We start from the raw sequence: 27462 nt of genomic DNA, 5'->3' as shown, positions 1-27462 counted from the left end.
AATTTGCAGATAAGTCAATTGATACCGAATAAAAAATCTCGGAAATTTGGGGGTTGACTTGTGTTCTTTGAGGGGTGTGACGGCGCTGGCTGGGGGCCAAAGGGGGGTGGCTGTCACATGACTGGTTTCACCTAGCTAGCCGGCGTTTCAGTGGTTTTAGCTAGTATTTCCCTCCTTTTATCCCCTTTCCTTCTCTCTCTCTCTCCTTCTTCTCTTTAGCTTAGTATTTTCAATACATGAGATTCTTGGATCTTTGAGCCCTGGCCATTGCCTCGATCCCGCCGTCACAAGGGGTTTCGTTTTGCGCAATAGCAATGTGCCAAACAAGTGCGAAAACGCCCCCTTGCTAGCGCTGGACATGTCTCACCGGACGAAAGGATAATAACAAATCTCCAGAGGTTCTTAATATTAAATTTTCTTACGAGGATAATAATCCTATAGTGGCACTACGGATTTCTAAAGAATCTTGCCAGGTAGTCTTATCGGTTTACCGGCCTCGCATTATAGGGTAGGAAATAATATACTTTTATTCCGATCGTAATACTGTCTTGTTTACAGGGTTCGAGACAGTATTTGAGACGCTTGTATTATATGGATCGAGGCTAGCCTCTACTATGCAGTTACTTATAAATGTATACGAGCGTAAAGCGAGCCAGTTTGCGGATTCGTTTATAAATATCGAATAATAGGAGCCGGTTCTTGAAAGACTTGGATATATTACGAGGGAGCCATTACTTAGCGGATAAGCGCCTCCTTATTAAGAGAGGAGGAATAGGTATGGCCCTTCAAATATACCCCATATAATATACTAAGAGGGCGATATAGGGCAAAGCGGCTAAAAAAAACTTGTCGGGCTCCGACGCCCGCTAAGATTCGGGTTCGTATATCGAGAACAAGCAATGACGGATTATATAAATTACAGAGTCAGATTTAATATACAAGATACCTTTCTTGGGGGTGACATCACTAATAATGGGCGGACACTTTGTGGTCGAGGGGTGAAGCGAGGGGAAGTAGCGGCATGGGGGGATAACGGACCTGACACAACTTCGCTTTCGCAGGAGTAGACCGCAGTGAGCAATCGAGAGATAGCGTGCATGCTTGGTGCTCCAACCCGCCATGGGCAGTGCTCTCTCAGGAGATGGACGAGGAGTTGCTTGCGAAGCTTTCAGCTCTCTATATGAGACGCTCTGCCGAAGAGCCCGACACCGAAGCAGCTGCTGGTTCAAGAAAGTTCAAATATACGAACTTGAATTTCTATGGCTCTCCTTTCTCATGTTCTCAGTGAGGACCGATTTACATCTGGGGCGAGTTACCCAGCACTCCTAGAAATCTGGGATTTCCATATTTTCTTACCTTTAACCGACATCCCTGTGAGGCGAAAGTCCCGTAGTACAACTGAATATTCGACTAAATCACGAATAACGTCTGTCCCTGCGTCGAGAGACGCACCCTGTCACGAGACGAATTTATAGTTTAGGTATCACAAATTCTTTCTTGGCAAGTCTACGGAGTTATTATTAATATGTCACTTTCTTTAACTATTTCTCCCTAAGGATACACTTTAGCAACAAGAAAAAGACTGCGGTTGATTATGCTGTCGATCGTTTTAATCACGCTGTGACGGCTGGCATAACTGTAGGGTCTGCCTGGAATGGGAATTAGGAAACAGGTCTGAAACAGGGAACTAAGCCAGAAGGTATGGGCACAGCACTACTAAAGGTCGAGGCATTCCTCCTTTCTTTGCTCTCTAGCTTAGTATTTTCAATACATGAGATTCTTGCGCTACTATCCCCCCCCCCCGGTTTAAAGGGCAGACCCACAGTGGCAAACAAGGGTGATCCAGCTAATCAGAGAGCTGGAATCTTCTCGAAAGCAAATCAGAGGAAGTCTTTCGGACCCGCACGCTAACCTTTAAAACCGGGGGGGGGAGAGTATCACTCGTCCCCTTCACAACACCATCACCACGGTAGGCTAAGATGGACAGAGCCAGTCAAGTACTCGCGCAAGGCGCTCCTGCTGGCGTGCCTGATTCATACCGTGCCCTTGCAGCGTTCTGGGCAGGGCGCAGAGCAGTGTGAAAGTAAAGCAGAGGTTGAATTTCGTGTGCTAAGTGAGAGTCATGCAGTTTGGCAGTGATGGCCGAGAGCATCTCTCACCGTTCGGGAGGAGGAAATGGCCGTGGCCGGATTTTGGTGGTTACGCTTTCGTTATTGGGCCTGTGTACTGCCGTCGCTTTAGCCACTGCCGCTTGCAATCCGGAATATACTTAATCCGATCCGCTTAACGGAGCTAGAATATAACTAATCGGACAAACGAAAGCCACTACCAGCACTATCTACGAATAATGTTTATGACCACGATACCGTTAGCTAAAGGTTATCGTGGTTAATTTTATAGGCAGTGTCACGGCCTGGACAAGCTGTGGAAGTGGAAATGTGTGTTTGTTTAAATATATGTATGAATGATGGTGCCCTAAGGGCGGTGAAGAAGCTATATATACGCCTGTGCGCAGCACGTGACAGGCAGGGTGTACTAGAATCTCCTAGTATTTATTTGGCCAATTCTCATGGCAATGATAGATAGTCAAATTTTTAATGGGGTGTCACGTGGCAGTGCATCTCAATGGCACGTGCTGCAGAAGTGAGTGAGATGCTTAAAGTATTTCACGAGTCGCTCGGCGTCGCGCTCCGCGCTTCACCACGCCTCTTTAATATATCTGGTATCTGGTATAAAAATACGTATACGTGTATTAGAGATCAGTAGGAAGTTCATAATGAACACCCCAAGCAAGGCTATACCTTCTCAAAAATATTTCACGAGCTAGGAAAGGTAACCTGGGCTCTTAGAGTTAATTCTCATAAGTATTATAGATTGTATTAACATTTTATAGAAGGGTAAACGCAAGTAAACGCACATTCAACAACTTCTCTTTCCTGCCTAATAATTATTGTATTTGCTCGGCACGTAGAGAGTTGCGTTATAGGTCTAAAACCAGAACTTTTGTACTTCGCCCTCCTGCTATATAGTACACTTAATATATATGCTTTTGACCTCTCAATATCTATAACATAAAAGTAAATAATTGTCACGGGTTGGCAGTACTATGCTCAAGTAAATGATTTCCCTAAATACAAGAAGAATAATCTAAGGAGAGAAGCTAAGTCTGGGCTCCGTACGGTTATTTGTCTTCCGCACAGAGCTGTGGTCAGATTAACGCAGGTGCCTAGAGCTCTCAGGCACCTAGTCTCTCCACGGGTCTTAATCCGTCACAATAATCAACTCTTATACTCGAGTAGCATCCGAATAATACCATTGTGCCCGCTCGAAGTGGCTTGTGAAAGTGGCGTCTGGCTGTGTTTATCCTTCGACTCGATATCAGCCCCCTTCTCGAGTAGCAGCTTGACGACGGCCTCGTGTCCCCTCGAAGCAGCATACGATAGCGGCGTCCGACTACTATTATCCTTCGAATCAACTTCGACCTGACCCGCAGCGAGCAGAAGCTCGACGACGGCCTCGTGCCCGTTCTTAGCAGCGTACGCTAACGGCGTCTGTCTATACTTTGCATCCTTCGACTCGACATCAGCGCCCTTCTCAAGTAGCAGCTTGACGACACCCTTGTGCCCCCCCGAAGCAGAATACGACATCGGCGTCCGACCGTTATTATCCTGCGGGTCAACGTCGACCTTCTCTGTAGCCAGCAGTAGCTTGACGACGGCCTCGCGTCCGTTCCTTGCAGCCCATGATAGCGGTGTCTGACCATTAATATCTTTCGACTCAAGCTTAGCGCCCTTTTCAAACAGCAGCCCCACTACCGCCTCATGACCCCTCCTTGCAGCCAACAATAACATTTTATCTTTAGACTCGAGCTTAGCACCCTTCTCAAGCAGCAGTCTTACCATTTTCTCGTGCTCGTTCCTTATAGCCCATAATAGCGGCGTTTGATTATCTTTATCTTTAGACTCGAGCTCGGCCCCTTTCTCAAGCAGCAGCCTCGCCACCAGCTCGTGCCCGTTCTCTGCAGCCCACGATAGCGGCGTCTGACCAGAACTGTCTTTGCAATCTGGATGATGTCCCTTCCCGAGTAAGGCTAAAATTGCTTCGTTAAATTCGAAGAAAACCGCAAGGTGTACTCCTGTCATTTGCACTGGCACTCGTTGTTGACTATAGTCAGGAAAGGGTCCTAGAGCTACCATCGCCTGGGTAGAGGCCAAGGCTTTTTGTTCATCCTCAAGAAGATTTATAGTCAACTGTACCACCTTTTCTGAAGCTTCACAAGCATATTTCTCGGAAGCTTCACATGCATGTTTTCCCCAATTTTGAGCCGCATATTTATAAAATGGATATAACCGCAGTCGTTCCTCGAACTCCTTGTCGTTCTGGCAAATTCCACTTTCAAACTCCTTAAATAAAAGGTGTGTAACGCAAATTGTCGTGATATTAGTTAGCGAATCGGGGAACCATTGGCTTCGCGTGTGCTCAAAGTATTGCTGCGTTGTATAATGGACTAATCGAATAATCTTACTTTCGTCATCGATTGTGACTAAGCCTGCACAAACAGAGACCATATTTTCGACCTCTGGAAGGTTGTCTTTATCAAGTTGGGACTCGCCAATTTCTACAGCAAGCGCGTGCTGAAGTTCTGAAGTAGTGAGCGGCCTCTTTGCGCAGGTGATCCATGATAGCACATTCTTGGCTAGCAGCTGAAAGCCTGCCTGCTGCCTATTTATTCTCTCCATTGCTTCTTCGTATGCTAAAGATAGGACTTCGAGCTTCTTATTCTGGCTAGTCTCTTGAGAGTTCTTCTGGAACTGCATTAATGCAGTCTTCATAGCCTTTACTGTTGTTTTATCCTCAAGCGAGCCCAGGTAGAGCTGTGCTAAGAGAAACCTTGGCCTTAGTTAGTAAGTGAATCGCGTCTTTAGATTCAGCAAGATACCTACATTCCCTCAACGGCGTGTACGATTTCCGTCACGATTTCCTCTTGTAGCTCTGGTTTTCTCAAGACAAATGTTGGGAGCTGTGACATGTGACCGTTCAAATATTTCCCTATATCTTCGTCACTAGCAAGGATTTCAAGTGAAAGGCATTCCTTAAACATCTCCTCAATATCTGGGATTGGCCGCGAGGTCGTAAAGAGTTTTACTCCAGTCTTAGCTTGAAGGCTAAATATATCCGATAAGAATGTCGACCAGCATTGGCATTCGTCTAATGCGTCAACAACAATGTAAACCCTTGAATAAGTAGTAATAACTGAATTTAAAGTCTTCAAAATCTCATCCAGTGAAGGTCGTGTCCGGTTCTTCTTGTGTCTGTCATAGAGCTCTTTCACCGTGACTGGTAGACACGGCTGACCCTCAGCTAGCTGCTTTAGCAAGCTCGCAAGCAAGTCATTAATCTTCTGCTCGTCTTGACGTCGGAAGTTACAATAGATATACGCAATTCCAACGCTGTTGTCATTGCGGAAGCGAGTAGTAAGCTCTTCTACGACAATTGATGTAATAATTGTCTTTCCAGCCCCGGGAATTCCTGGACAAAACAACGTCTGTTTCTTTGCCTGTCGCCAAGACTGGTACTCTGTAGAGTCAAGGAGCCATGTGCCGGTTCTTTCTTGTCGCCGAGCAATAAAGTCATTTTGCTGAGAGACAAAGTCAACAGGAGTGAGCCAATTGAGAATGATCTGATCCTCTTGTTGTTGCTCTCGAGTTTCTTGCTGGCGTTCTTGGGTATCCTGGCGCTCGTGCAACCGCTCTATACTGTCTCTGATTGCGAATACGGCTTGACTAGACAAATTTAGCTTAATGGGCTTATTTAAAGAAGAATTCCAGTTTTAATATACCTGCTTACTTGTCCTAAGAACGTATTCAATAGCAGAATATTCGATGAAATCCGGGTTCGCAACTCATTAATGTCATTTTGATCCCATTTAAATCTTTTCCATACTCTTCGAGGCTTTTTATCTAAGCTTTTTGCGATAGGATCTAGTTCTTTGAAGTTGATCACTATTTTATTGAGCTCTTCAAGTACACTCTCGCAATGCTTGACGATATTGCCTAGCTCCGTTTGCTGGTGGCTTGTCAGGTCACGTGCAGGTAAAATGTCGTCGATATCTTGAAGCACAATTGAAAGACTCTTGACCCTATTAGAACAGATAAGCACATGTTCATCGGGTACTATAAAAAAGCTCACTCACTCTTCGGAGATTGCCTTGAATTGGCTCGGAGCATCAACGAACTGCTTCCGGACGTCGTTTGCAAGCTGAAGGACAGCGACGAAGTCGCCAACGCTAAAGCCAAAGCTCATGGTGATGCTAAACACAAGAGAAAGTAGGCTGAGAAGACATATGTTGAGAAAGAATAAAAGAGGGTTGCCTTGCTGGCATCGCAGGATGTCTTCTGCACTCAGCCTCCACAAGGCTGAATTCTGCGCAAGGCAGACTGGGGCTAGACGCATTGGGGCCACGTAAGGCGGGGCAGATCGTCAACTCCGTACAGATTGCGGCACCAACTGGCCCAACACATTCTTGCCGCCAACGCGAGTATCTGGGGTCTTGTAGAGCGTCTACCATGAAATCTGCCCGTTATGCATACTTGGGAACGATTTTAATCGAAATTTGAGATGGTCGATAATTTTTTTGATGGGGTTGCAGGGCCTGGACGGTCACGTTACCGTAGATTTTCTAACGAATGAGAGAGTTTTCAGAGGAACCTGAAACCACACGTGACTGTGGAAATGGGACACGTTCTTTACGAGCCTTGGCGTCGCCCTCCGCGCGCCGCCACGCCTCTTCTGGCATGAAATGCGTATTCGTATATTAGAGATCAGCAGGAAAGTCATGATGAGCACTCCAAGCAAGGTCTTACCTTCTCATAACGAATGCAGAGCTAAGCTTCGAGTGGCCTGTTTTTGACTTCTGAAGCCCCGGCCCGAGAGTTGCCGATTGGGCAATAGCGGGAGGTGCCCCGCGCTTCCCCGCACTTTGATCACGTTACAGCGGGTCACGTATCCAAAATTCCAGACATTATTGGGCTTAATCCCTCAATTTGCACGCCGTAGTCCACTGAGCGCCTCAGGCGAGTCAAAATGCCCTGTAGTCCCATCACTTTATGCCGTGACCTTCGTACCGTCTCTGCTTTATTGTTAATATGCGTGAGGCAGTCTTCGATGTGGTCCCGAGGCGGTCCTAAAGTCCTTGGTGGGCTTGGCAGTAAGGCACCGTTGATCCTGAAGACCAAAGACGGCACCAGCCGCTCAGTGCATCGGCGTGACACTGACGGCTCCGTGGTAACACCGAAATGTTGTTGTTGAAGGTTATTCTGGGGAAATCTTTTCCCCAAGATGTGGAGACCGAGTGTAGCTACAAGGGTTCTTGCTTCGGGGTGGCTCGATCCCGCACACGACTTCAAAAAAGACCGAGAAGCAGCTCATACCCTTCCTTTCTCTGCATATTGACTTTGAATCCAGTGTCTAGACATCTAGAATGGGGATAGAAGATAAAGCTGATGTGTGAGAGAAGACTGAATGTGAGTTTGCCAATATGCGGAGTGAGAAAAACAGGGGGCAGATAGAGGTAGTCATACCAAGCCTTCCCCCGATTGCCTAGCAGGTAGATTCTAAACATCACGCACTTTTAACACATTTAACAGATCCTCGTGCAGCCACAAAGTTTCGGGTTCTGCTGCCCCTGTCATCTTATTCCTGCGTCGCCTGGTCAGGGCGGCATCCCGATCACCTTTGACAGACCCCGAGATTCGGTCCTTTGTAGACAACGCCAAGAATAGAGCTCATGACGTTGTGGAATGTGGGAGGGTTAAAATGACATTTTTCATGCTCCACTGTCCAACCTCGGTCCTTCAACATATTGTTCAAGAATAATTAATGGTTCTCCATGCTTTTTTAATCGCCACTTAAAGATCAGAAGACGTGTAAGGCCGATCACTGCTCCCTATCTCAGGTCTGAGCTATTCGTGGCTGAAGGCTACCCGATTCTCGGGACAAAGGGGCTTGCAAGGTGAACTTTGTTAGCAGCTCTTCTCGCTCTTGCTTTTGTCAGACTTACTTGACCAAGTCTTTTGACTTCGTGATATGACAACCGTTTTAGCTTCTGGGAGCAGCCGAAGAGAATCCGTTGGTCTGCATAGTATGGCCCGTGTGAAGAGATAGGGCTTGTAAGTCTTCTACATAAGATGCGGAATAAGACTGAACGCGGGGATACCCGCATCTACCCGCATTCGTGGAGAATCTTCCATGCAGAAGTCAAATCTTTTGCTCTACCGAAACCTTAAAGGCCCGATAAGCGACTTGGGGATCACTTTGCTTAGATCTTGCTTTATGCATAATACTCGGACCTCTGATCAAGGGCCAAATAGAACTGGGAGTCATGAGAGGGTCCAACAGGCAGTGAAGGGCCAGCAATGTAGTCGGAGGAGCTAGGGAACCGATGTGCTGAAATTAGCGAGCAACGTCCTGAGGCCCCTGAAAATGTAAGCGAGCCTCCCCTTTCCTTAGCGAGGAATATCTTCTACCCTCTTCTCCCCTGGCACACCCGAATGCCCTCATCATATTTCGGCAGTCCATTTTCACGAGGTCTCAAACTTTCAAGTACCTGACGATCTGAGCGGCGGCTCTGCGCTTGGTCGACGATCTTTGAATTGGCGAGCCACACACACGTGAAGGCTGGTTTCTCATCTAGATCGGGATTCATTCAGCCGTCCACCATTCCACCAGCCCCATACGGACGTACCGTGATATTTGTACAGCACAACGCGAGGGGTAACCAATTAACCAAATAAGTTTCTGATTCAAAGATGTACTTGTTTCAATACATGCCCTTGTTGGTTCTGCTGAAGTGCCGCGATTGTCCTACTTGGGACCTTCTTTCTCCTGGCAACTGAGGCAGTCAAACCACTTCTCCAACGTTTAGACGCGAACCCAAGAGGTAGAATCTGATGGTATGCATAGCACATGATTCACATACGCAATAGGAAAGTCAAATTCTCTCGTACTCTCAAAGCCAAACACAAAGGACTGCTCTTGGGGGAGACGGCAAAACTTCAATCCGTCCAGCCGTCATCGAAAAGAGCGAAACGAATGAGGAGGCTCAGCTGACCTTGCTCGGCCCTACTGAAAGGGAGACTAGCTTTTCAAACTACCAAGCAAATATATCATCCCCAATATGAGGCGCATGAGACGTAAGTCAGCCGTTGAGCTCGAGATATCCTCACGTGACATATCCCGATTGGGTACCCGACCTAGGGAGATTAATAGGGGGTGGCTCACCGTCTGGAAGTCTCATGATAGCAACTCGGCTTCGATTCACGACGTCGAGCCAATATAGATCCGTTGGGGAATTCCTACATTTTCTCCATATCCAAGGATCTTTTCGGAAGTCGGAACTCTGTGCCCGGTTTCCGTTGGAAATCTCACTCTCAAACCTTGGATGCTCCGCAACCTGAATAAATGAGCAAACGTCACTGCCTTATAAAAGGCTCAAATATGAACATTTCTCTCGGTCTTGCAACAGCACCCGGATTGTCTTGAAGTAGCGACGGACAGCGAATTCTGCATGAGAAGAGCAAAAAAAGAGCCATTCAGGCTGCAGAGATGACATACCCACCGAGCTGAGCGACACCACATCGTGAATCCCGTGACTGCACCCAAAACAAGATGAAGTGGTGGGCATCAGGGCGGCATGAATGAGGTGTATAGGCCGAAGGGTTGAGATGCTGGTTGGGCATGGCTGCAGCGCAATATTGAATCCCTATCTTTTTCTCTGTTTTCGTTTTCGTGGTGGAGTCGCTGCGGGTAAGGACATCGAGAAGAGGAGCGGCGGTGGCGGTGAGAGGGGCAGTGCCAGACCTCACCGAAGTTTGACAAGGCGTGGACCTCAGTTGAGACTTTGATAACGTTTTAGCATTTTAGAAGGCGGGCAGAACTTCTTATTTGAATCTTTTAATGGTGAGCAGGTCTAAACCAAATTCTCCGATCCACATGCCAGAGTATCGGATCCGCCAGATCAGTCAGATCAGCATCAAGATTTGCAGTTCGAGCACTGTCTTCCGCTGCGGCATTCGGGGGCATGCTGTGAGAGATCCGCGCGGTGGCGGCGGTACTTGGTGATCTACTTGGTACTTGCACGGATGCAGGGGCTTGATAGGGAATTGGGGAATTCATCGGCAGGGCATCGGACAGGGTTAAAAATAATACCTGCGAATGCCGCACGCAAAGATGGGGCGGGATGGGATTTGTTGGTCTTGGCCTTGGTCTTGGTGTTGTGGGCGAACGGTGGGCCCAAGAACATACTTATCAGTACTTATTGGTAGTACTGTACGTAGCCCCCAACGCTTGCGCAGCGCCATCATGTCACTGCCGCTACTAGTGCTGAGCGGGCAGCAATTGCGTGGCGCTTCCTTCGCTCGTCGTATTTTTGGCCTCGTCTTCGTATTGCACTACCGGTACTGTATTGTCGTGAATCCTATGGTCGCCCCACACTCGTTTGCATAGTCATTGCACCCAAATCATTGTCATTATTGTGTCACTCGGGATCATCTATCTGCGACAATTTAAAAAGTGCGCTTATCTGCTAATCGCAGGGAATCTCCGTCCACATCCCGAGCAAACGAGCCTCCTTCCTGACCTCGAGCAGCCTGCCTTCTCCAACCCCATTGGGAAGCTTCACATCCATTCGTTCAGCCTCATACTGTTCTGCCGGCCAGGGACGACCCGTTTGTCTGCTCATCTGCGCCTCGATTACACCTGCAATGTGTGCTTAGATAGCTCCGCTGCAGCCGAAGCTGCCCCATGCATGGTCAAATGTTGACCATGTCCTCGATGTTCAACGACAATGCCTCGTTCCCTCGCTCGCACTCCTCCTCGAACATCCCCGACCTGGCCAATCTCGACTACATACGAGTGACGGAACAGCAGGATGAGGAGCTCCCCAGGTCCGCAAGTTTCAGCAACCTGCAAATACTCCAGGCCCCCTCCAGGCCGGACAAAGAGCCTCAAAGGGTGTCTTTGGGTCTCCCAGCGAGGCCCTCAACACCGCCGCAGACGAAGGGGGTTCAGGATGGCAAGACCGGAAACGGGCTGTCGAAGGAGGAGAGACCGAAGCTCGAACGAGTGGGAAGGAGGAAATCCCTGGTCAACCGCCCAAAGTCGTGGATCTCGAGAGTGAAGGGGGGCTCCCCGGAGCGGCAGGACTCTGCTGAGTCCGGAAATACAACACCAAGCGGCGCCCCTCCAGTACCTCAAATTTCCAAGGCTGTTCGGGATAACAAAACAAAGACCGTGTCAGAGTCGTTTGCAACATTTGCCCGGAGGTCATGGATTACCTCTTCAAGATCTCCATCTCCGAATCGAATCAAAGATCAACAGACAGACGATGATGGACAGCATGCGGGCTCCTCTTCGAAGATGACGGGCAGCCAAATAACATCGTCCAGCCGGCCTGTCGTCCCTCCCACGAAGTTCGACAATCCCCCTCCTCCCAAATCCTCCGACAGCCCTCCAAAAGGGCTTCTGCGAGCTCCTACGACCACTCGAAAGTTAAAACAGAGACCTACGAGCGTGCTCATGAATTTTACAACTTTCAATTCCAATAACTCCTCGTCGAGTAGCCTGCCCAGAAGTTCTTTGGATAATAGATCGACGCCGAGAACGTCCCAGGAGAAAGTACCGGCTCTGCCAAAAATCTCATCCTACGAAAATGTCCAAGGTCAAGCTCCCGAGATACCTCGGCGGCGAGACGAATTATGGTCGGCTTTTCGATCTCTGGAAAACGACTTTTCGAAATTTCAAGCCAAGAGTTGGTCGTTGAAGACGAATGTAGTCAGATCATCGCTATTACCATTTCTTCGAAACCACGCTTCACATCCCTCGAATAAGCACCTCCGCCCCGAAGACCTCGATCGACGGATAACTATATTTAGCAAGTGGTGGAATGGGCTTCTGGAGGTTCTTGACGGACGACAGAATCAAACAGTTAGTGGGGTGGATCGCCCAATATTGTTAGAAGCATGCTATGCAATCATGACAAGACCTGAATGGCGGATGGCACCTTCGAATTTTGCCCCTCTATCGGAGCGATCTGCAAACTACCGGAATCAGTCCCCTGAACGCCGCGCGCCAAGCCAAAAGTCCTCTGCCTCGCTGAACTCCTCAGCCTCCCAATTCTTGACCGAATCCGTCTACCATAATGCGAGGAACTTGTTCATACAGAATCTACTCTCCCAAATGAACTTTGTGGTGGATAAGATGTCACTAAGACATACACCTGCAAGTCTGGTGACTTTCTGTGGTAAAGCAGCCGCATATGCCTTCTTTTTCGTACCAGGAGTAGCAGACGTATTGGTCAGAATATGGAAATTGCCGGCGGACATACTTCGAAGGGTAGCAGATGAACTTGGAATGCCCAGGCGGGCTAACAAGCTCGATTTGGATGAGGTCTTGGCCCCTTTTCCAGCACATATACATTCTCTGGGTTGGACTTCGGTGACATCTATAACGAATCTGCTTCGTCAGGAGGCTTATCTGCCGATTCTGGCTGCCAAAATACCTTGGTATGGTCCTTGGGTCTCGAGATGGAGTGGACGGGACAGCGATCTGTTCTTCGTGTTTGTGAAGCATTACTACATTCTAGCGGAGGAGTTCTTGCCTTCAGAGCTTTCGCTTACTGAGAAAGCTCGCTCGCCAGGTAAGCCTACATACATGACGTGAGAGCCGTGGCTGACGTGCAGCAGGATTTATACTTGTGCAAGCACAAGTTCTGACCGCTCTGGATTCCACAATCCACCGACAACCCACAGCGGATCCCTTACCGAACACATTTGACGATATTCTGGCAGGAGCTGATGCAAATGCAGCAGCTCTGCCATTGCCCTCGAACAATTCTGCGAGGCTGATGGCCGAGAATCGACTGATCATGTTGCTGCGGGACTTTATATCGGAACGGCCTTCGGATTTCCATTCAGCCCGGATGACCTTTGCCGAAACGTTCAGTAAAACGATGCAAGCTGTAGCACGAAAAACCTCTTTGTTCGATCACAATGCATGCTTTGTACTCTGTGATTTTATGGAGGAGGCCTTGACGATCTTCGTTCGCTTCCACCACGCTCATGCTCTCGAATCAGATTTCATCGATTGGTATTTCTGGCTGGATGTGTGCAAGAAGATGCTTGAGAGCGAGAACAGCATGTCCGAGATTCGCGTATTTGCTTTCATTTATGGAGCATGGAATGTGATCACCAACAACGAGTGCAGAAAGGAGGTCATGTGCCTGGAGTGGCTGTTGACAGAAGATACATTTGACAAGTTTTTCAATCACTGGTGTCCAATGGTCAGAGCATATTACATGCGACTATTGTGTTGGCGTCTCTGTCGAGATGACGGAGATTCCAGTGAGCTTGACACGTGAGTTCTCTGATATTTCTAACGTGCCTCGACTAATTGTTTCAGCAAAATCTTCTGTACAATCTCTGCACGAGTAAAGTCGAACTGGGCACACTACCAATACCTGAAACAATCAGCGGAGAGAAACCGAGTTCTCCCTCCCTCGACTGCACCTTGCTATCCAGCACCAGGCCGTCGTCTACTCATCATACGTAATGATAATCAAATACCCACCGCGAATCTCTACCTCGGCTTCGACGGTATCGTCACCCCCGCCCAAACCCCAGGAACCACACAACCAACAGCCTACAAACGGCACTCTTCACTCAAACTCGGCACAACAGCAGACATCAACATCCCGAAACTAACTTCAGACACGCCCTCCCCGTCCAGCACACCAAACAAGAAACGCTGGACATTCATGGGCAAAATCCTACCCTCAACCTTCTCCCCCGAATCACCAACCACCTCGCCACCACGCACAACCAGCCCCACCAAAACCCTTGAAGAAGCTCGTCGCGAGACAGCACTCGCACGCTCCCGACCCCCACTACACGCCAAAACCTCATCCACCGACTCGGAGACGCCGCCCACAACATCCACACACCGCGCCTTCAGCTTCAAATTCTCCCTCGAATGGGCGCAGCACTTCGAGAGACCGTCAAAGATGTCGTCAAGCGCCGGAAGTGGAAGTGGAAGTGGCAGTGGCGAGCACTCACGCGGCCTCCCCTCCTCTCCAGAACGCCGGCTCTGTCCGCCGCGTCTCCCGGCCCCGGCACAGTCGTGGATTAATGCCACGGTGCCCGGGGTTGGGAAGGAGATTAGGGCCAGGGATCCGAAGCTGGGATATGGGGGCGTGGAGAGGGGGAAAAGGGCAAAGTATGCGGGGAGGGCGTTGGCGGAGTGGGGATTGGTGGTCGGGGAGTGTAACAACTTTGTAGAGAGGAGGAGGGCGGAGGGAGTCCCGGGACTCAAGTGGGTTGAGGTTCCGACGCTTGGGGTGGAGGGGTTTAGGCGCTTTGGGTAGGTTGTAAATTGAAGGGAAAGGAAGCAATTCTTGTGCATGAAGGGAGAACATCTGGCATAGCATCGGCGTTCGGATTTTTTTTGGGTTTTTTGCTGTCTCCACTTCTGGGAAGTGAAACATCATGGCATTCGGTTCTCGGAGGGAGGTATTTGGATGTACTGTAGGTATGGGTTTGGAAATAGCAGAGCATTTGGGCCACGTATATATGAATGGGTGATCTAGGGTTTGCCTCTTAATTTGGTTTCTAAGCTTGCTGACTTGTGCTATGCTAAGAGAATTGAAGGCGTGGGGGAGGTTAGCTGATCCCTACTATGGTTCAGTATATGCTCTCCTTATGCTCTGCATATGCACGGCCTAGGAAGGTAAGGATTAGAAGTAGTTCCGAACTTGCGAGGGGGCTTAGGATTAGGGGTTAGGGCTTATGTGAGAGCCCCCCGTATTGGGATATATTAGAACGTAAAGGCCCTGCGGGTTAGGGTTAGTATATGTCGAGCATATGCTAGGAGCATGCCTGGTGGGCCAATGGGGGGAGGTCGGGGATAGAGGAGGGCGATAGAAGAGAGGGGTACTGTTCTTTTAGAAAAATAAGTATCTTAGGGTCGAACAGATGCACAAAGCTAATTACTACCATGGAAAATACAAGGGTATTGCGCTAATTGATAGTAGGGGATAGCTTTAGCGATCATAGGGCTCAGCTTCCGGCTCGAAGGCATGGGTCTTGTTCCGCGGCGTCGAGGGTTGCTGAACTATCACCAATGTTAGCTCTACCTGTGCTTGGTCGAGAGGACGGCCACATATCCCGTCTTGCGCTGGACGAGAAAAACAGCACTCCTTTTCAATGTCCCAAGCCGAGTCCCTACATTTGGCTGGCTTTGAGAAGGACGAATATTACACAGCGGGATGTCTGAGACTATCGGTGATGGAAGGAACCCTTGGTGTTGCCGCAGGGATGGGCATATTTGCTGGGAGTCTTGCTAGAATGTTCCATCTTGGCCTTGGACATTGAGAATTCAGGGTGATTGAAGTGAGACTTGACAGTCAAGAGCCGGAAAGGAGGCTATTATTGCTGCCCAGAACTACTTGCGGTCAAGACGTTCAACCTTGTTGCCTTCCGCGTCCCAAACACGGAGCTCCGGCATTTTCTGACCTTGCAGTTCCTCGCAAGCCTTCCACCTGCGACGAAGGTCATCTCTCCCATCTAGCGTGTGCACGCGACTCTCTTTCCGGTAATCAAGTACCACACCTATCTCCCTGAGTTCCTTGCAGTGAGTTATCATGGCCAGCACCACTCCATCGTGCGTGGGGAAAAGCGTTCGAGTAGCAGAAACAGGCAACCAGTAAAGCAGCCGCCAACGACTAAACCAGCAGATTTCGATGGCCAGCTTTTGGCACGGGATCCCTTCAAAGACATCCCCAGGCTTCAAGATATTGCGGAATTTGCCAACGCAGGAAAGCTCGTCCATATTAGCTGAGAATCGTGTTAGCCTCTGAAACCCCTCTGTCTACTATAGCTACCCTTACAAATATACACAATATCTTCCCCTGCGAATCGAATCAATCCTTCCTCCCCAGATCTCAAGCTTTGCGTGAAGTGCTTCAGATAGATGTTGCGTGACCTGGACGTTGTTAGAAATTGATTGTACTTGGATTCGTGGAACATCCAGGATATACGTACTCAGAGCAAGCTCTCAACATCCCCAAATCCCTCAGATAGTCATTATGCTTATGCTCCAGCAGGCAGAAGGTGAGGGAGGATGAGGCCTTCGTCTCCTTAATTTTTGATTTCGGGGGCTGTTCCGATCCTTTGCGTTGTATGCTGGTTGTAGTAGTGGAGGTAGTTACTATTGTACTGACGGTTACTTTTATCATGCGGAGATCGTGGGGTCCAATTGGTAGGGCGTGTTTCCAAACTTTGAGGCGGAGTTCGAGAGGTAGTTTGGGAAAGAGGGGGAAGTCGGTGAGTAGAGAGCTACGGGAAGTCGGTGAGTCCATAGCTTGCTCAGGAGGATTCATTATACCAGTGGGGGTCCGGCGCATTGTGTTTTTTGAAGGGTAGGAGGGACGAAGAGTGGTGTTGAAGACCGAGAGTAGGTAAGCCAGCGTTTGTTTTCGATTTTTGGTCGCATGACGGCAAGGACGAAGCAGTGCTCCTGCTCACCTTCAACTTTATCCAACTCCCGAGTGAATCTCTTCGCACCTTTACGCTCAACTCGGCAAAGCGACTACCAACCTCTCAACTTGACGTCTTCCAACTCTCCATCACTTCCCCGACCATAAGCAAACAACACAAATCTCCTTGGAATTCCACGAAACTAGAGCACTTCCGGCGGGCTCCTTCCCGATTCCGTTTGTCACCTTCCAAATCCTCCACTACTCACGCGGAGAAAACGCAACAGTTTCTTGAACAACGTCGACAAACATGACGGACGACAGGACGAACAGTACTACTATGAATACTCACGAGCAAGCTATCGACCCGACTGCCTTGAATCGGCCACTCACCGAGTTCACGGTCTTCCCTACCCTTCCTCCGGAGCTTCGGCAGAAGATTTTCAAAGATGCTCTTCCTTCTGGTTCTCGAGGCTACCGAGTGCTGAAGGTTTATGGAACCATCATCATGTCGGGTCGGCGCAGGAGCTCCTCTGCAAAGGAATCCAAGAGCAAGCCCGAGCCAAACCCCAAAGCTTATATCGAATTCACCCTTGAGCGAAACTCCGACGAGCACACCTTAAAAGACCTCGCTTTGTCTCGTTCTTGCACGGAGTCGCGAGCTGTGTTCTTGACGCGCAGTCCGTACACACTTATCGCCAAGAGGGAGGGCTTGATTCGCTTTGCAAAGGATGATATCATCCATTTCAGTAAGCTGCTGGCTCGCTCTCAGTCTCCAGGAACATTCAGTACTAACGCACTTGCCCTGAAGCCAATTTCAACGAGATCACCTACTCCTTAATTGGATTGGGCATTGATTGCCAAAAAAATCATCACCCCGAAACTTGCTATACCAATCCAGACCATTTTTGACGTCGACACCATACGTGGAACACATGCTCGACCAGTCTTCGAAGCGATAAGCAAGTTCTTTGCCCGCATGGACTTGATGTTCTTGTCGAAGTTCGAGGGTGTCGGTGTTTTGGGCTTGGTTTGGGATACTGGTCTCTACTATCGTTTCGAGGAGAACAGTGCTGAGCGATTTATTGATGCTGCGTTGAACATAAGAGAGGAGGTACATGCATTATTGAAGGGAGCTTTGCATTGGGCTGACGACGACCTGCCTGAAGTGCACATTTTGAACTCGGAAGGAGAACGAGTCGAACGTTCACAATAGATGAACACCAGCACTGTAACGGTAGCCAAAATGATCCAGCTTGGCTTGGGACACTGACAATTCAGTGCTACAGTGCCTCTTTAGCCCACCAGGAGACCGATTGATTGGCCACACTTTCAACGAGCAGCAGCACCGTGCAGCAGCGAAAATAATAAATACTTGTAGCTTTTAGGGGATAAATACTTTCCTATTCCTATTTTGAGTGCCGAACACCTTAACATTTAAACGCTTCCTATATTTAGATTCAAATCCGCTTTACATCAGTCTAACAAAATTCAATATTCGCGGAACAAGTTCGTTTCTATCTGTATAGTCATCAGTCTTTTTGTTGTTTCAAACTCTTGAGCTTTTTGGGTGTCTATCAGTGACGGTGAGACCAACCAGTTCGGTTGTCTTGAAGTATAGTAAGTAAACACCAAGAAGGGATTCCATGCTCGTTTGAGACTTTCTTATTGGGCAAGCTTTTTATTTGCTATGTCTAAATGGCAGAAGAGACCAGCCAAGAAGAAAATTGTTCCTAGGTGTTCCGCTCATGGAAAGCAGGAGTATTTTGTCCACTCCTCAAATTGTGCCTCAAGTCGCGCCTTCTGTCTCTTTGGCTCGACTTGACATCCCTCAACGGCCCACATACACAACCCCAGCATCTTCCTCAGGTTTCTGGAATAACGTAGACTGTTTCTATACTGTTCTGGCTGTGTCTACATTTTCCCGAGCGAAAACACAGCTACTCATTCAAGATAGAGTTCCTCGTAATCTTCTTTTGCCACGTCCAAATCGTCCCATACAGGACCTGTAGAATTTCCCGAGACAAACGCTGAGGGAGAGTTAAAAAGTTTTGCAAGCATGCCAGGAGACTGCTGCTACGATTCTTGCCTTTTCGAATTCAGGGTGGGGTCTACGAGGTCACTGAAACCCTTGGAATGGACTAGAGACGTTAACGTGGTGAGAGGTCAGCAAGGCTGCAGCACCCGAAGGTCCAAGTCCGCTTGTGAGGAGCTTATAGAGGGAATTTGAAGCAGCCCAATCCGGAACCTTGGCTAAGAGATTCGTCCAAACCAAAGGGGCGCCCCCAGCATAGATGGGATGAACTTCTCAGAGTTGAAGATAACTGTGATTCAGATGAATTCAGCGAGAAGTAGGAGGAAGATGTTCAAGACCCGACAGATGAGGAGATCGTGGAGCCAGAAGGCGGTGTTCACACCCTGGATGAGGAATGTCCTTGTGAAGAATGTCAAATCAGGGACGATGGCATGAGCGAGGATGAAGAAAACTCAGAAACCAATGACATTAAGGAGCCATTCGCAGAAGGAGAAGAGCGCGGGTAACTACTGCGATACTTGGAAGTACAAGTGGAAATTGACAGCTTCCCAGGGAGGAGCTTTACATCAGCGAATAGGTTAGAGTAAGTGTTCCGGGCACGGAATATGGTGTGGATAGGAGGGCAGAGATTGCGGCTGTTATCTGTGGATTAGCGTCAGACTAGGAGGTTTGAGTACGAGATCACTTGTCACACATTTCCGATAGGCACACAGTGGACAAAAAGTGGCGCAGAATTCTCAATGTCCCCAACACAAGTTGGCCAACTACTTCTTCGTCCCCGACGTTTGCCTTGCTTTATTGTATATATTAAGAGTATTTCCATTTCCGATATTTGAGATTGTAAAAAACTATTGTCCCTCCCTCTCCGTGTTCAAGTCCATGTAGAGCTTTGACTGGTGGCATTCAAATGAGTGCGGCACTGGAGCTCATCGCAAGGCACTCTCGCATCATATGAGTATTTGTTTAGCAATTCCTTGGTGATATGGAAGACTGCCATGCGGGAAATTGGTCTCATCTCGCGTAGAACGGATTCCTACTATGCTTGCTTCTGGGGAAATTCCGTGTCTCGGAGGCTCGGTCTGGAAGTCTTCCACCGCTTCCGTTCTGGCTACGCCACTTCTCGCGTTAATTGTGCGTTTTCTATTGTCAAGTATCTCATCATTGGTTACAGGAATCGCAAAGCCCAGGGATTTGTGTCATCATGGCTGCAGATTGTTGATAGATCCATCTTTTATTAAGCTATGTTTTCGTCAAGTGACATATTAGCAGAATTGCTGGTATTTATTCATGAGCACTCATGCCTGTAGAAGGCTTTCCAAAACCCCATGTCCTAGTCCGATGCCTCTGATGCCCCCAAGTCCCCAAACCCCCAAAAGTCCCAACACAAGAAGTCTTTCAGCCCTCCATGTACTTTAGATGATAACGGCATCATCCAATCCACCATCATCAGAGTAAGGATAGACAGTGTATGTCTGGACTGGGTATCCCCAGCAGGAGCAAGCACTGCCATAGCTGTCTCCTGCGCCGGTACAAGCGGTAGCGTATGTCGGAGTGGCAGTTGGGCTAGCAACGGATCCCCTACAGCAAGAGTCAATCGCAGCACAACCGAAAGCAAGAATCTTTTACTTACAGGCCGTAGTAAGTCGTCACTTGCTGGAAACTCACACAGTCGGCGACATGGCTGGCGGCTGTTACGGGGCCCAGGCGGGTACCAGTGACTGCTCTTGCGCAGTTGTCAGAGTCACAGCCAGGTTTGCCGCTGCGCTCAAAGACACCACCCAGAACCGCAGTGAAGGGAATGATGAGGAAGAAGTTGAGCTTCATGTTGACGAGATATTTTCTGTGGGTTTGGACTTTGAAAGTGTCTGCTTCGGGATTGGAAGATGATGATGGAATAACGAGGGTGGAGCACGACTTTCAGGGCAGGATTTCACGCTCTTTAAGTAACTTTTCCACAATACAGCAACTTCGTCACAACCCGCTGCTCCGGAGATACACGTCCTCAGCTCAGCCTTGAAGCAGCCAAGCACCAGGAAAGCCACGAGCTTCATCACTTGATCCCTCATACCATCCGCAAATCACGGTATATCCCGTTCATTGCCTAGCTTCCACCATTCTCGTTTGAAAATGCCAGAAGTGATTGTTTGTTCACGCCTCTGAGGAGGTTTCCCCTCCCGCTTGGTCTTTCCTGTGGTTTTCGAACTCGGTCACTGCGTGACGAGCCAATGGCCATAGCTTAGAAGATGTCGCATAGTCAACCGACGCATTGTCGTACTCGTGAGTTCTCCCATGCTCCCAATTCAGCTTCGGAGTTACGACTGCTTTTCAGACTATTGAAAAGTTGCTTCCCGTGCTGACCAGTCAGAGATCTGCTTTGCCGGGGAGAGAGTCGGGTATTCCTGTGTAACACGTGTATGGCGCCATTGGAAAACTTAATCGGAACAACAGACGTGCTCCCGATGCCGAGAAAGTCATTGGCCAGTGCAAGCTCAGAAGTAACTAATGCGATGTGTCTGTTTGGTCAGAAGATTTCCTGCAGGAAGGGCTTCTTTTGGAGCCTGCAAAGACAAGGGGCCGAACGCTTGGCAATGCCCAGTCTTTAGGCTCACGGCCAGATCCGGAAAGATCAGGTCCAACCGTCTGCGCCCCTTACAGCTCCCGCGCAGGCGGTATAATCTCATCCAGTCGTTCCCCGCGTTTCGCCGAACAGGGATTTTCGGTGGCGTCCCCGCAGGATCGCAATGCGGGACCGAAAACTCAGCCCTGAAAACCATACCACTCAGGATAGGGGGCACTCCATTCTTATGACAGCAGAAATTGAAAAGTACTTATCGAATCTGATCTCGCCACGAGATTCAGCCTCCTCCTTCCGCCAAATGTTGAAATGCGACTGGACCCCCCTCCGGTAGCTTCCAGCTAGTTCTGACGAGGATCAAGCTTTGCACAGGCACCCCACCACTGAGCGTCCCTGGACCGTTTAGGTGCAGATTCAATAATGTGAAAACGGCGGGATGACTGCGAGTGACGGGCTGAACTGTTAACATTTTGATGCGGGGCACGCTCACTTGAATACTGCTCACTATAATCGTATGTTTTATTAATATTAGGAAAACCTGAGGTATGGTTGCTAGCCTTCGGGAATAAAGGCTAATTATACAACTTGCCATCCATTTACTGAATGAAATTGCACAAAACAGCATGTTTAAATACGCCGATGTAATTCAATTTGCGTCTCGAGCTACACTCTGTGAAAAGTAAATTAAAGAAAACATGATTTGACCATGCGTGTTACCAAAATTTAACTTCTCTAATCCACGCATTTTCCATATTGTCTTGTGTAATCCTAACCACAACCTTATGAGATACGGTTTGCCAAGGGTCCTTTTTGTTTTTTTATGCACCCAAATATAACAGAATCCGTGTTCGGCACGCTTCCCGTGGTTGGGCGGCTGCCAAGAAGTTATAAACCCGAAGGCTCGCACATCAAGTGACCACGCCAACACGAATAGCGGCATCATGCATTCAGCTGATTTTGTGCGCTCGCACCGCAGTACCTGTCTCAGATCAGCTCAAGAAAAGGTCCCTTGGCTTCTGGGGTTTCCCTGCCATCACCGGAGTGCAGCGTCGTTTACCGACTCTTAGGGTTGCCCCCCCAAAACTTCCAAGTTCTCTTGTCATCTGCAGGTTCCTTTCGTTTATCGTTTGCAAAAGCTAAAGCGCACAACACAATATGCCTTCATCAAAGCATCATCAATATGACCCTATCAGTCCGCCGTCCCTTGATGGGAAGGATACAGATGTACCATACTCAGATCACAACTCGGAAGATGAACCATTCCTTGAGACAAGACAACCTGTACAAATATCAAGGCTAAGGTGCTCGTTTCCGTGGATTCTAAGTGCTATATTCGCAACAACATCAGCCGTACTGGCGTTTCTCCTCTTTCAACAACCGAGGAGCAAGCTTGGGCAAGGATACATAAATGATTTCAGTAAGTCTTTTAAGAATAGACTGAAGCCTCCTGAAAATTGGCTTATGGTTCGTAGTTGATCCTGCAACAATTCCTCTCGAACAAGTGAGGTTCACTGGGAGCCCTGAATTTGATGCAGAAGGGTTAATGCATCATAAACCTTGGGATGAAAAAACACCTTGGCCTGAGAATGTTCCTTACTTCGGAGAACCCAGCCCTGAAATTGATGAGAACTGGAAGAACTTAATCGGAATGCGATACTTCTCGATTTCAGAAGAGGAAGCAAAGAGTGTATGGCCAGACAACTACAACGACTACATAGACCAGCTTCAAGGAGGATACACTGCTGGGTAAGCGCACTTCTTTTAAGGCTATTGAAATGCTGACACAAATCTGAAGACTCGATGTTTTTCACACGCTGCATTGTGTAAATGCTGTCCGAATGGCTTTACACAAAAACTACTACAATGGAACATCCCACAATAACATTCCCCACGTCGGTATGGCCCCTCAAATACCCAGTCCCAAGAATTCTGAGAGCAGTCACTTACTTCTCGATCTTAGATCACTGCCTCGACGCAATCCGCCAATATATACAATGCGCTGGCATCACAACTCTCGTACCAACCAAGTTCCGCGAGGGTGCTCAACGCAACTACATCGACTCCGATCAAGTGCACACTTGTCGGTCCTTCACATACTTACGTGATTGGGCGACAAGCCGAAGGGCAGGGGGACCGGCATATGTGGAAAGAGATAGATCGATCATTGATCTGAGGAAGAATAAACTGGCTGAGAAGAAGATGGCGGATATTGTGGATCATATGCATCCCCCTTCGTAATGTAATGAGAATATTTGTGTTGAACTATTTGAGAGTCTGAATTCCTGACAGGCGACTTCTGTTGCCAGCACTTTATGACTGAGCTGAAGAAATAAATACGGAAACCAAGTTCATGTCGACCCTCCATGCGACTACTTCTCAATGGTGTGCAAGGATTCAACCCAGATGAATTTCGCCTTTCCAGCGTCTCCCTCTTGCTCATCCTCAGAAGGTTTCAAGGATGCTTGTATGCCCAAGAGATTACTTGTCACGGCCTGGACAAGCTGTGGAAGTGGAATGTGGGTGTGTTTGTGTATATTGTAATGAATGATGGTGCCCTAAGGGCGGTGAAGAAGCTATATGTACGCCTGTGCGCAGCACGTGACATTACTGTACCTCTCTTCCTTGCCCGCCAAATGCTGATGATTACACTCAATCAAAATGACGGTTTTCAGGTCACGCCCCAAACGAAAAAGGCGAGCCCAGTGGCGCAGGGGACACCAGATGTCATGATAGTCTTCCGAGATCGGCAGTGGCCTGATTTCGTCAAAAAGCATTTCCATAGCCCAATGGCGACCCCATCCATGTTTCCATATAGCTGACCAAGCCCACGAGGTTTGGGACGTATATCACAGTATCCGGATGGAAGCGTATCTCGTAGACGGGTTGACAGGTTCTGAGGCGGTATGGCCTTTCTGATTTGGTGATTCGCCTTGATTCTTTGCAAATTCCGAGAATACCCGCCAACTTCTCCTGGGTCTGGAAGCGGATTTCAAAGTTAGAAAGGCCCAGCCCGACGATCATTATTGATAGATTGGGGATGGCCATTCTCCAGACCTTCATGCGCAGCTCGGGAGGAAGTATGGTGAAGAGTTGAAACTCGATCAGTGGCGAGGTGATCGGTTCTTTGCTCCCAGAAGAAGAGATACTTGAGACTCAGAGTGGGTCGAGATTCATCCTGAGATTGATGTCAGGAGAGAAGCTGACCATGAAGTTCTTCAGCGGTCTGAAATTGAATGATGATTGCTGCTGTCTGCGTCTTATGCAGGGTAGCGACTTGCTCTTTTCGAGTACGGCGAAAAGAGGAAGCGACGAATTCAAATCTCTCCGCTCTGAGTATGCTACGAAGATGTTGCGAAGGAAGAAAGTCCATGCTCGAATTCATTCGAATTCAAGTCCCCCCTTTTGCAGCCTCGCTTAAACCCCCTTGTCACGTGATGAAGCTGTGCCAAGATCGAAATTCAAACCCCACCTCGAATTTGCAATGCAATGATCGCAGCATCGAGGGGTAGCGTTCCAATTCCGTCCATTTTCGAGAAGATTCACATCCTCGCCATTGTTGAGAGCGGTATTGGTGACGACAGCGACTGCGCTTTCGAAGACCTCTAGCTTCAGATGTGCATCGCGTCAGATGGGCTTCCAAATTGGTTTTCCATTTTCACCAGCCTAAAGACTCATTTGCTCATCAAAGATTACAGTGGTGTCACTTCGCGAACCACAGACTATCCCGCAGGCTTGGTCGAGTTCACCAACCGCGGCGATCAGGCAAGTCCCAACTTAGCTCCTTTTGAGCAAATGTCTAACAGCTGAGGGACACAGTGCTCAATAGCTGCTGGAACATTCTACTCAATTGAATATATCAAAGAATTCTGCTGACTCCAGGTTTTGGGAATAGGTGGCACCTTTTAAGCGAATGGGAGATTCTCTTGGTGGGATATGGAAACTCGCATAGAGACTGAAGAAGAGTTTCGAGAACTCGAGGCTCTATACGAAGACAACGGCATAAAGTATCGGGAATACAGGGCATTGGGAGACTTTCAAGCTCTCCAGCGTACAGATCAAGGTAGCAAACTCGCTACAAGGCCCTATATTTCCAGGTTCTTCCCCTAAAAGCACATTTACGCCTTCGACAAGGGCTACCACACCTTTTCAGGGCTTCTTCCCTGTACTTACAAGGGAGCCTTCGCTAAAGGGGCCTATAATAGTTGCTTGTTTAGCGTCCGAGCACTGTGATTACTCCACCAACAGCGCTATAACCCTAGAAGATCTACTTACCCCATGCGAATGTCTTATAGCGCATCTTTACGTAGATTTAGGGGGCACTACCTAGAGTTATAGGGGCTTGTAGCGAGCTTCTGCCCTAAATTCACACCCTGTAGAGCGCTGAGGGTCAAAATGCCCTGTATTCCCGATACTTTATGCCGTTGTCTTCGTAGTGCAGGCCGGTCCATGGAGGCATTCAGACGGACTCGCCGCCATGGTCAACGCTAGGCTAGACCTTCTTGAAGACTGCTGCTAGACAAGGAAACTGGGGACATAACTAGGAGCGTTATGGGATTCATGAGGCACTTGTTGGTCTTCGTGGAAAGATTTATATTCTAAATTCTATCCTATCCTTCAATTACCGCGGGCTGCGACATCCCAAAATTAAAGATCTGGCCAGCATCCCATTTTAGCTCAGTTCCGTTTGCTGCATAATACATCTTTGCCCGGCATTTTCCAATATCAAGCTGCATTCATTTGTTCCGAGTCAGAATTAAACTCGAAACTTCCTGGCTCTTTGTGATTCATAGGTTGCAATGAAACAATCACACAACAAAGTCAAAGAAGCTGCCTCTTTATAAAATACCCTGCTTTTTGCACCGCTTTCTCAAAAATTTACCCAAACCCCCCCATCACTAAACATTATCCGGAACAGAAACACCATGTGCAAACTCTCAGTCTGGTACTACAATTGCGGCAAGGAACATAAGCGTACTTGGGAATGTTGCAGATTGTGTCCAGGAGGAAGATACGAGAGATGCTCAGCACAAAAAGTAGCCGTTGCTTCCTTAGCTCTCAATCGTTGTGGCGAGTATTGTGATTGTTTGGTGTGCAAAATATGGAGCGAAATGGATGCTCGAGGAGAACAAGTTACGTAATGAAAGTCAAAAGCAGCTTGGAGAAACATTTTGCTACACTGTAAGCGAAGCCTCAACTTCTTAGCTTTTCTATTATGCTGGTGTGTGGATGGTACTTGATGCTGGTGAATTTGAAGAACGGATACTCATGCTTACTTTTTAGGACTCTCGTCACCTTCGCCTTCCTCAGTCCATTCTCCAAGCCGTTCTGCACCAAAATTGCCACAACATCTACAGGAAACCACAATAAAGCTGGTTATTGCTTTCTTATGCTTTGGTACCATCGACGACGATCACAGAGCTTATTGAGTCTTCTGGGAGTAGAACAAGTACGAAGTAGTGGCTCGTCTTTCCAGTCCAAACCCAACCTCTCTACCGACTGCACGTCTTCGAACACCACAAGTGTCAATCACCACTCCGAACCAACCGTTTATTAAAGCTTGAACTTCAATACAGAACATTAGACCGCTGTTTCACTTTGGCACAAATTTCGCCGGTTCATCAACAGATCTAAGAGCATCATGGCCCCCTATATCTCCTCTGACACTACTTTGCCAGCAAACACGATTCGGGATGCAGATACAACTTTTGATTTTGAGAAAACCCTCACCTTCGCACCTTAGAAGAAGTTTAAGCTGTTTCCAACGCTGCCTCTCGAGCCTCGAGATATGGGGATATGCAATCCCTGGTATGCACACTTGTTTAGATCCCATGCTTGAATGTTGGGTTTATCGCCTCAGAGACTAACATTCTGTAGGTAGGTCCACAAGTTATTCGAGTTGAAGCCTAAGAAGGTTGGACCAGAATTCAGGAACAAATTATCGATGAGGACGGCAGTGGTTTCGCTGTCGTTACAACAGAACGTTTCAGACTCCAATTTCATTCCGGGGACGAGGGCTGTTCTCTTTATCGAACTTGTACAGAGTCTCGTCAGGTCATTGTTGAACGATTCCCGATATTTCTCCCATCGGCGATCCTGAACAAGAAAATCCGTTTCGGCCAAAGCGACATACTTGTAATCGACAAACCTCATGTCCTAGAATCCAACTTGAAGTATGCAGTTAAGAATGGGATCAAGATTCCAGAAGCTCTCTCCGCTCTCTCACACCTACACCGACTGGCAATTTTTGCAAAGTACCCTTTAGGTGCATGCCGACTGAAAATTAAGATGCGACTGAAATCCGTACTCGCTTTCGCACCCTATTGCAAA

At 48.3% G+C, this 27462-nt stretch overlaps 7 protein-coding genes across 7 annotated transcripts; 3 read left to right on the top strand and 4 right to left on the bottom strand.

Annotated features, from left to right (window-relative positions):
• Positions 1–3278: 3278 nt before the first annotated feature.
• K444DRAFT_522542 (ankyrin) lies at positions 3279–3647 on the bottom strand (the record flags this gene model as incomplete). Its single annotated transcript, XM_024874216.1, has 1 exon — positions 3279–3647. The coding sequence occupies one exon, from the start codon at positions 3645–3647 to the stop codon at positions 3279–3281; it is 369 nt and encodes a 122-aa protein (XP_024740356.1).
• A 202-nt stretch (positions 3648–3849) lies between these two features.
• On the bottom strand, positions 3850–6432 carry K444DRAFT_556103 (uncharacterized protein; the record flags this gene model as incomplete). Its single annotated transcript, XM_024876733.1, has 4 exons — positions 6194–6432; positions 5840–6139; positions 4944–5783; positions 3850–4890 (listed from the first exon to the last, which is right to left on the bottom strand). Coding segments are annotated over exons 1-4 (2289 nt in total), but the record flags the coding sequence as incomplete, so codon positions are not given.
• A 4389-nt stretch (positions 6433–10821) lies between these two features.
• K444DRAFT_626537 (DUF1765-domain-containing protein) lies at positions 10822–14416 on the top strand (the record flags this gene model as incomplete). Its single annotated transcript, XM_024882667.1, has 3 exons — positions 10822–12694; positions 12741–13410; positions 13456–14416. The coding sequence occupies 3 exons, from the start codon at positions 10822–10824 to the stop codon at positions 14414–14416; spliced, it is 3504 nt and encodes a 1167-aa protein (XP_024740354.1).
• A 1076-nt stretch (positions 14417–15492) lies between these two features.
• On the bottom strand, positions 15493–16453 carry K444DRAFT_626536 (uncharacterized protein; the record flags this gene model as incomplete). The annotated part of the gene is made up of 3 exons (XM_024882666.1): positions 15493–15884; positions 15938–16032; positions 16092–16453. The coding sequence occupies 3 exons, from the start codon at positions 16451–16453 to the stop codon at positions 15493–15495; spliced, it is 849 nt and encodes a 282-aa protein (XP_024740353.1).
• Positions 16454–16657: 204 nt separating this feature from the next.
• Positions 16658–17869, top strand: K444DRAFT_715156 (uncharacterized protein). The gene is made up of 2 exons (XM_024888347.1): positions 16658–17274; positions 17473–17869. Exons 1-2 carry the CDS (start codon positions 16836–16838, stop codon positions 17739–17741), a joined length of 708 nt encoding a protein of 235 aa, XP_024740352.1. The 5' UTR covers positions 16658–16835; the 3' UTR covers positions 17742–17869.
• Positions 17870–19833: 1964 nt separating this feature from the next.
• Positions 19834–20443, bottom strand: K444DRAFT_660937 (uncharacterized protein). The gene is made up of 2 exons (XM_024886517.1): positions 20191–20443; positions 19834–20138 (listed from the first exon to the last, which is right to left on the bottom strand). The coding sequence occupies exons 1-2, from the start codon at positions 20382–20384 to the stop codon at positions 19973–19975; spliced, it is 360 nt and encodes a 119-aa protein (XP_024740351.1). The 5' UTR covers positions 20385–20443; the 3' UTR covers positions 19834–19972.
• Positions 20444–22615: 2172 nt separating this feature from the next.
• K444DRAFT_522860 (uncharacterized protein) lies at positions 22616–23373 on the top strand (the record flags this gene model as incomplete). The annotated part of the gene is made up of 3 exons (XM_024874237.1): positions 22616–22881; positions 22931–23031; positions 23096–23373. Coding segments are annotated over 3 exons (645 nt in total), but the record flags the coding sequence as incomplete, so codon positions are not given.
• Positions 23374–27462: the final 4089 nt, after the last annotated feature.

Source organism: Hyaloscypha bicolor (genome assembly GCF_002865645.1).
Source record: "Hyaloscypha bicolor E unplaced genomic scaffold K444scaffold_50, whole genome shotgun sequence".
NCBI classification, from domain to species: domain Eukaryota; kingdom Fungi; phylum Ascomycota; class Leotiomycetes; order Helotiales; family Hyaloscyphaceae; genus Hyaloscypha; species Hyaloscypha bicolor.
Note: the sequence above shows the minus strand (reverse complement) of the source record. Positions and strands in the feature narration are given on the sequence as shown.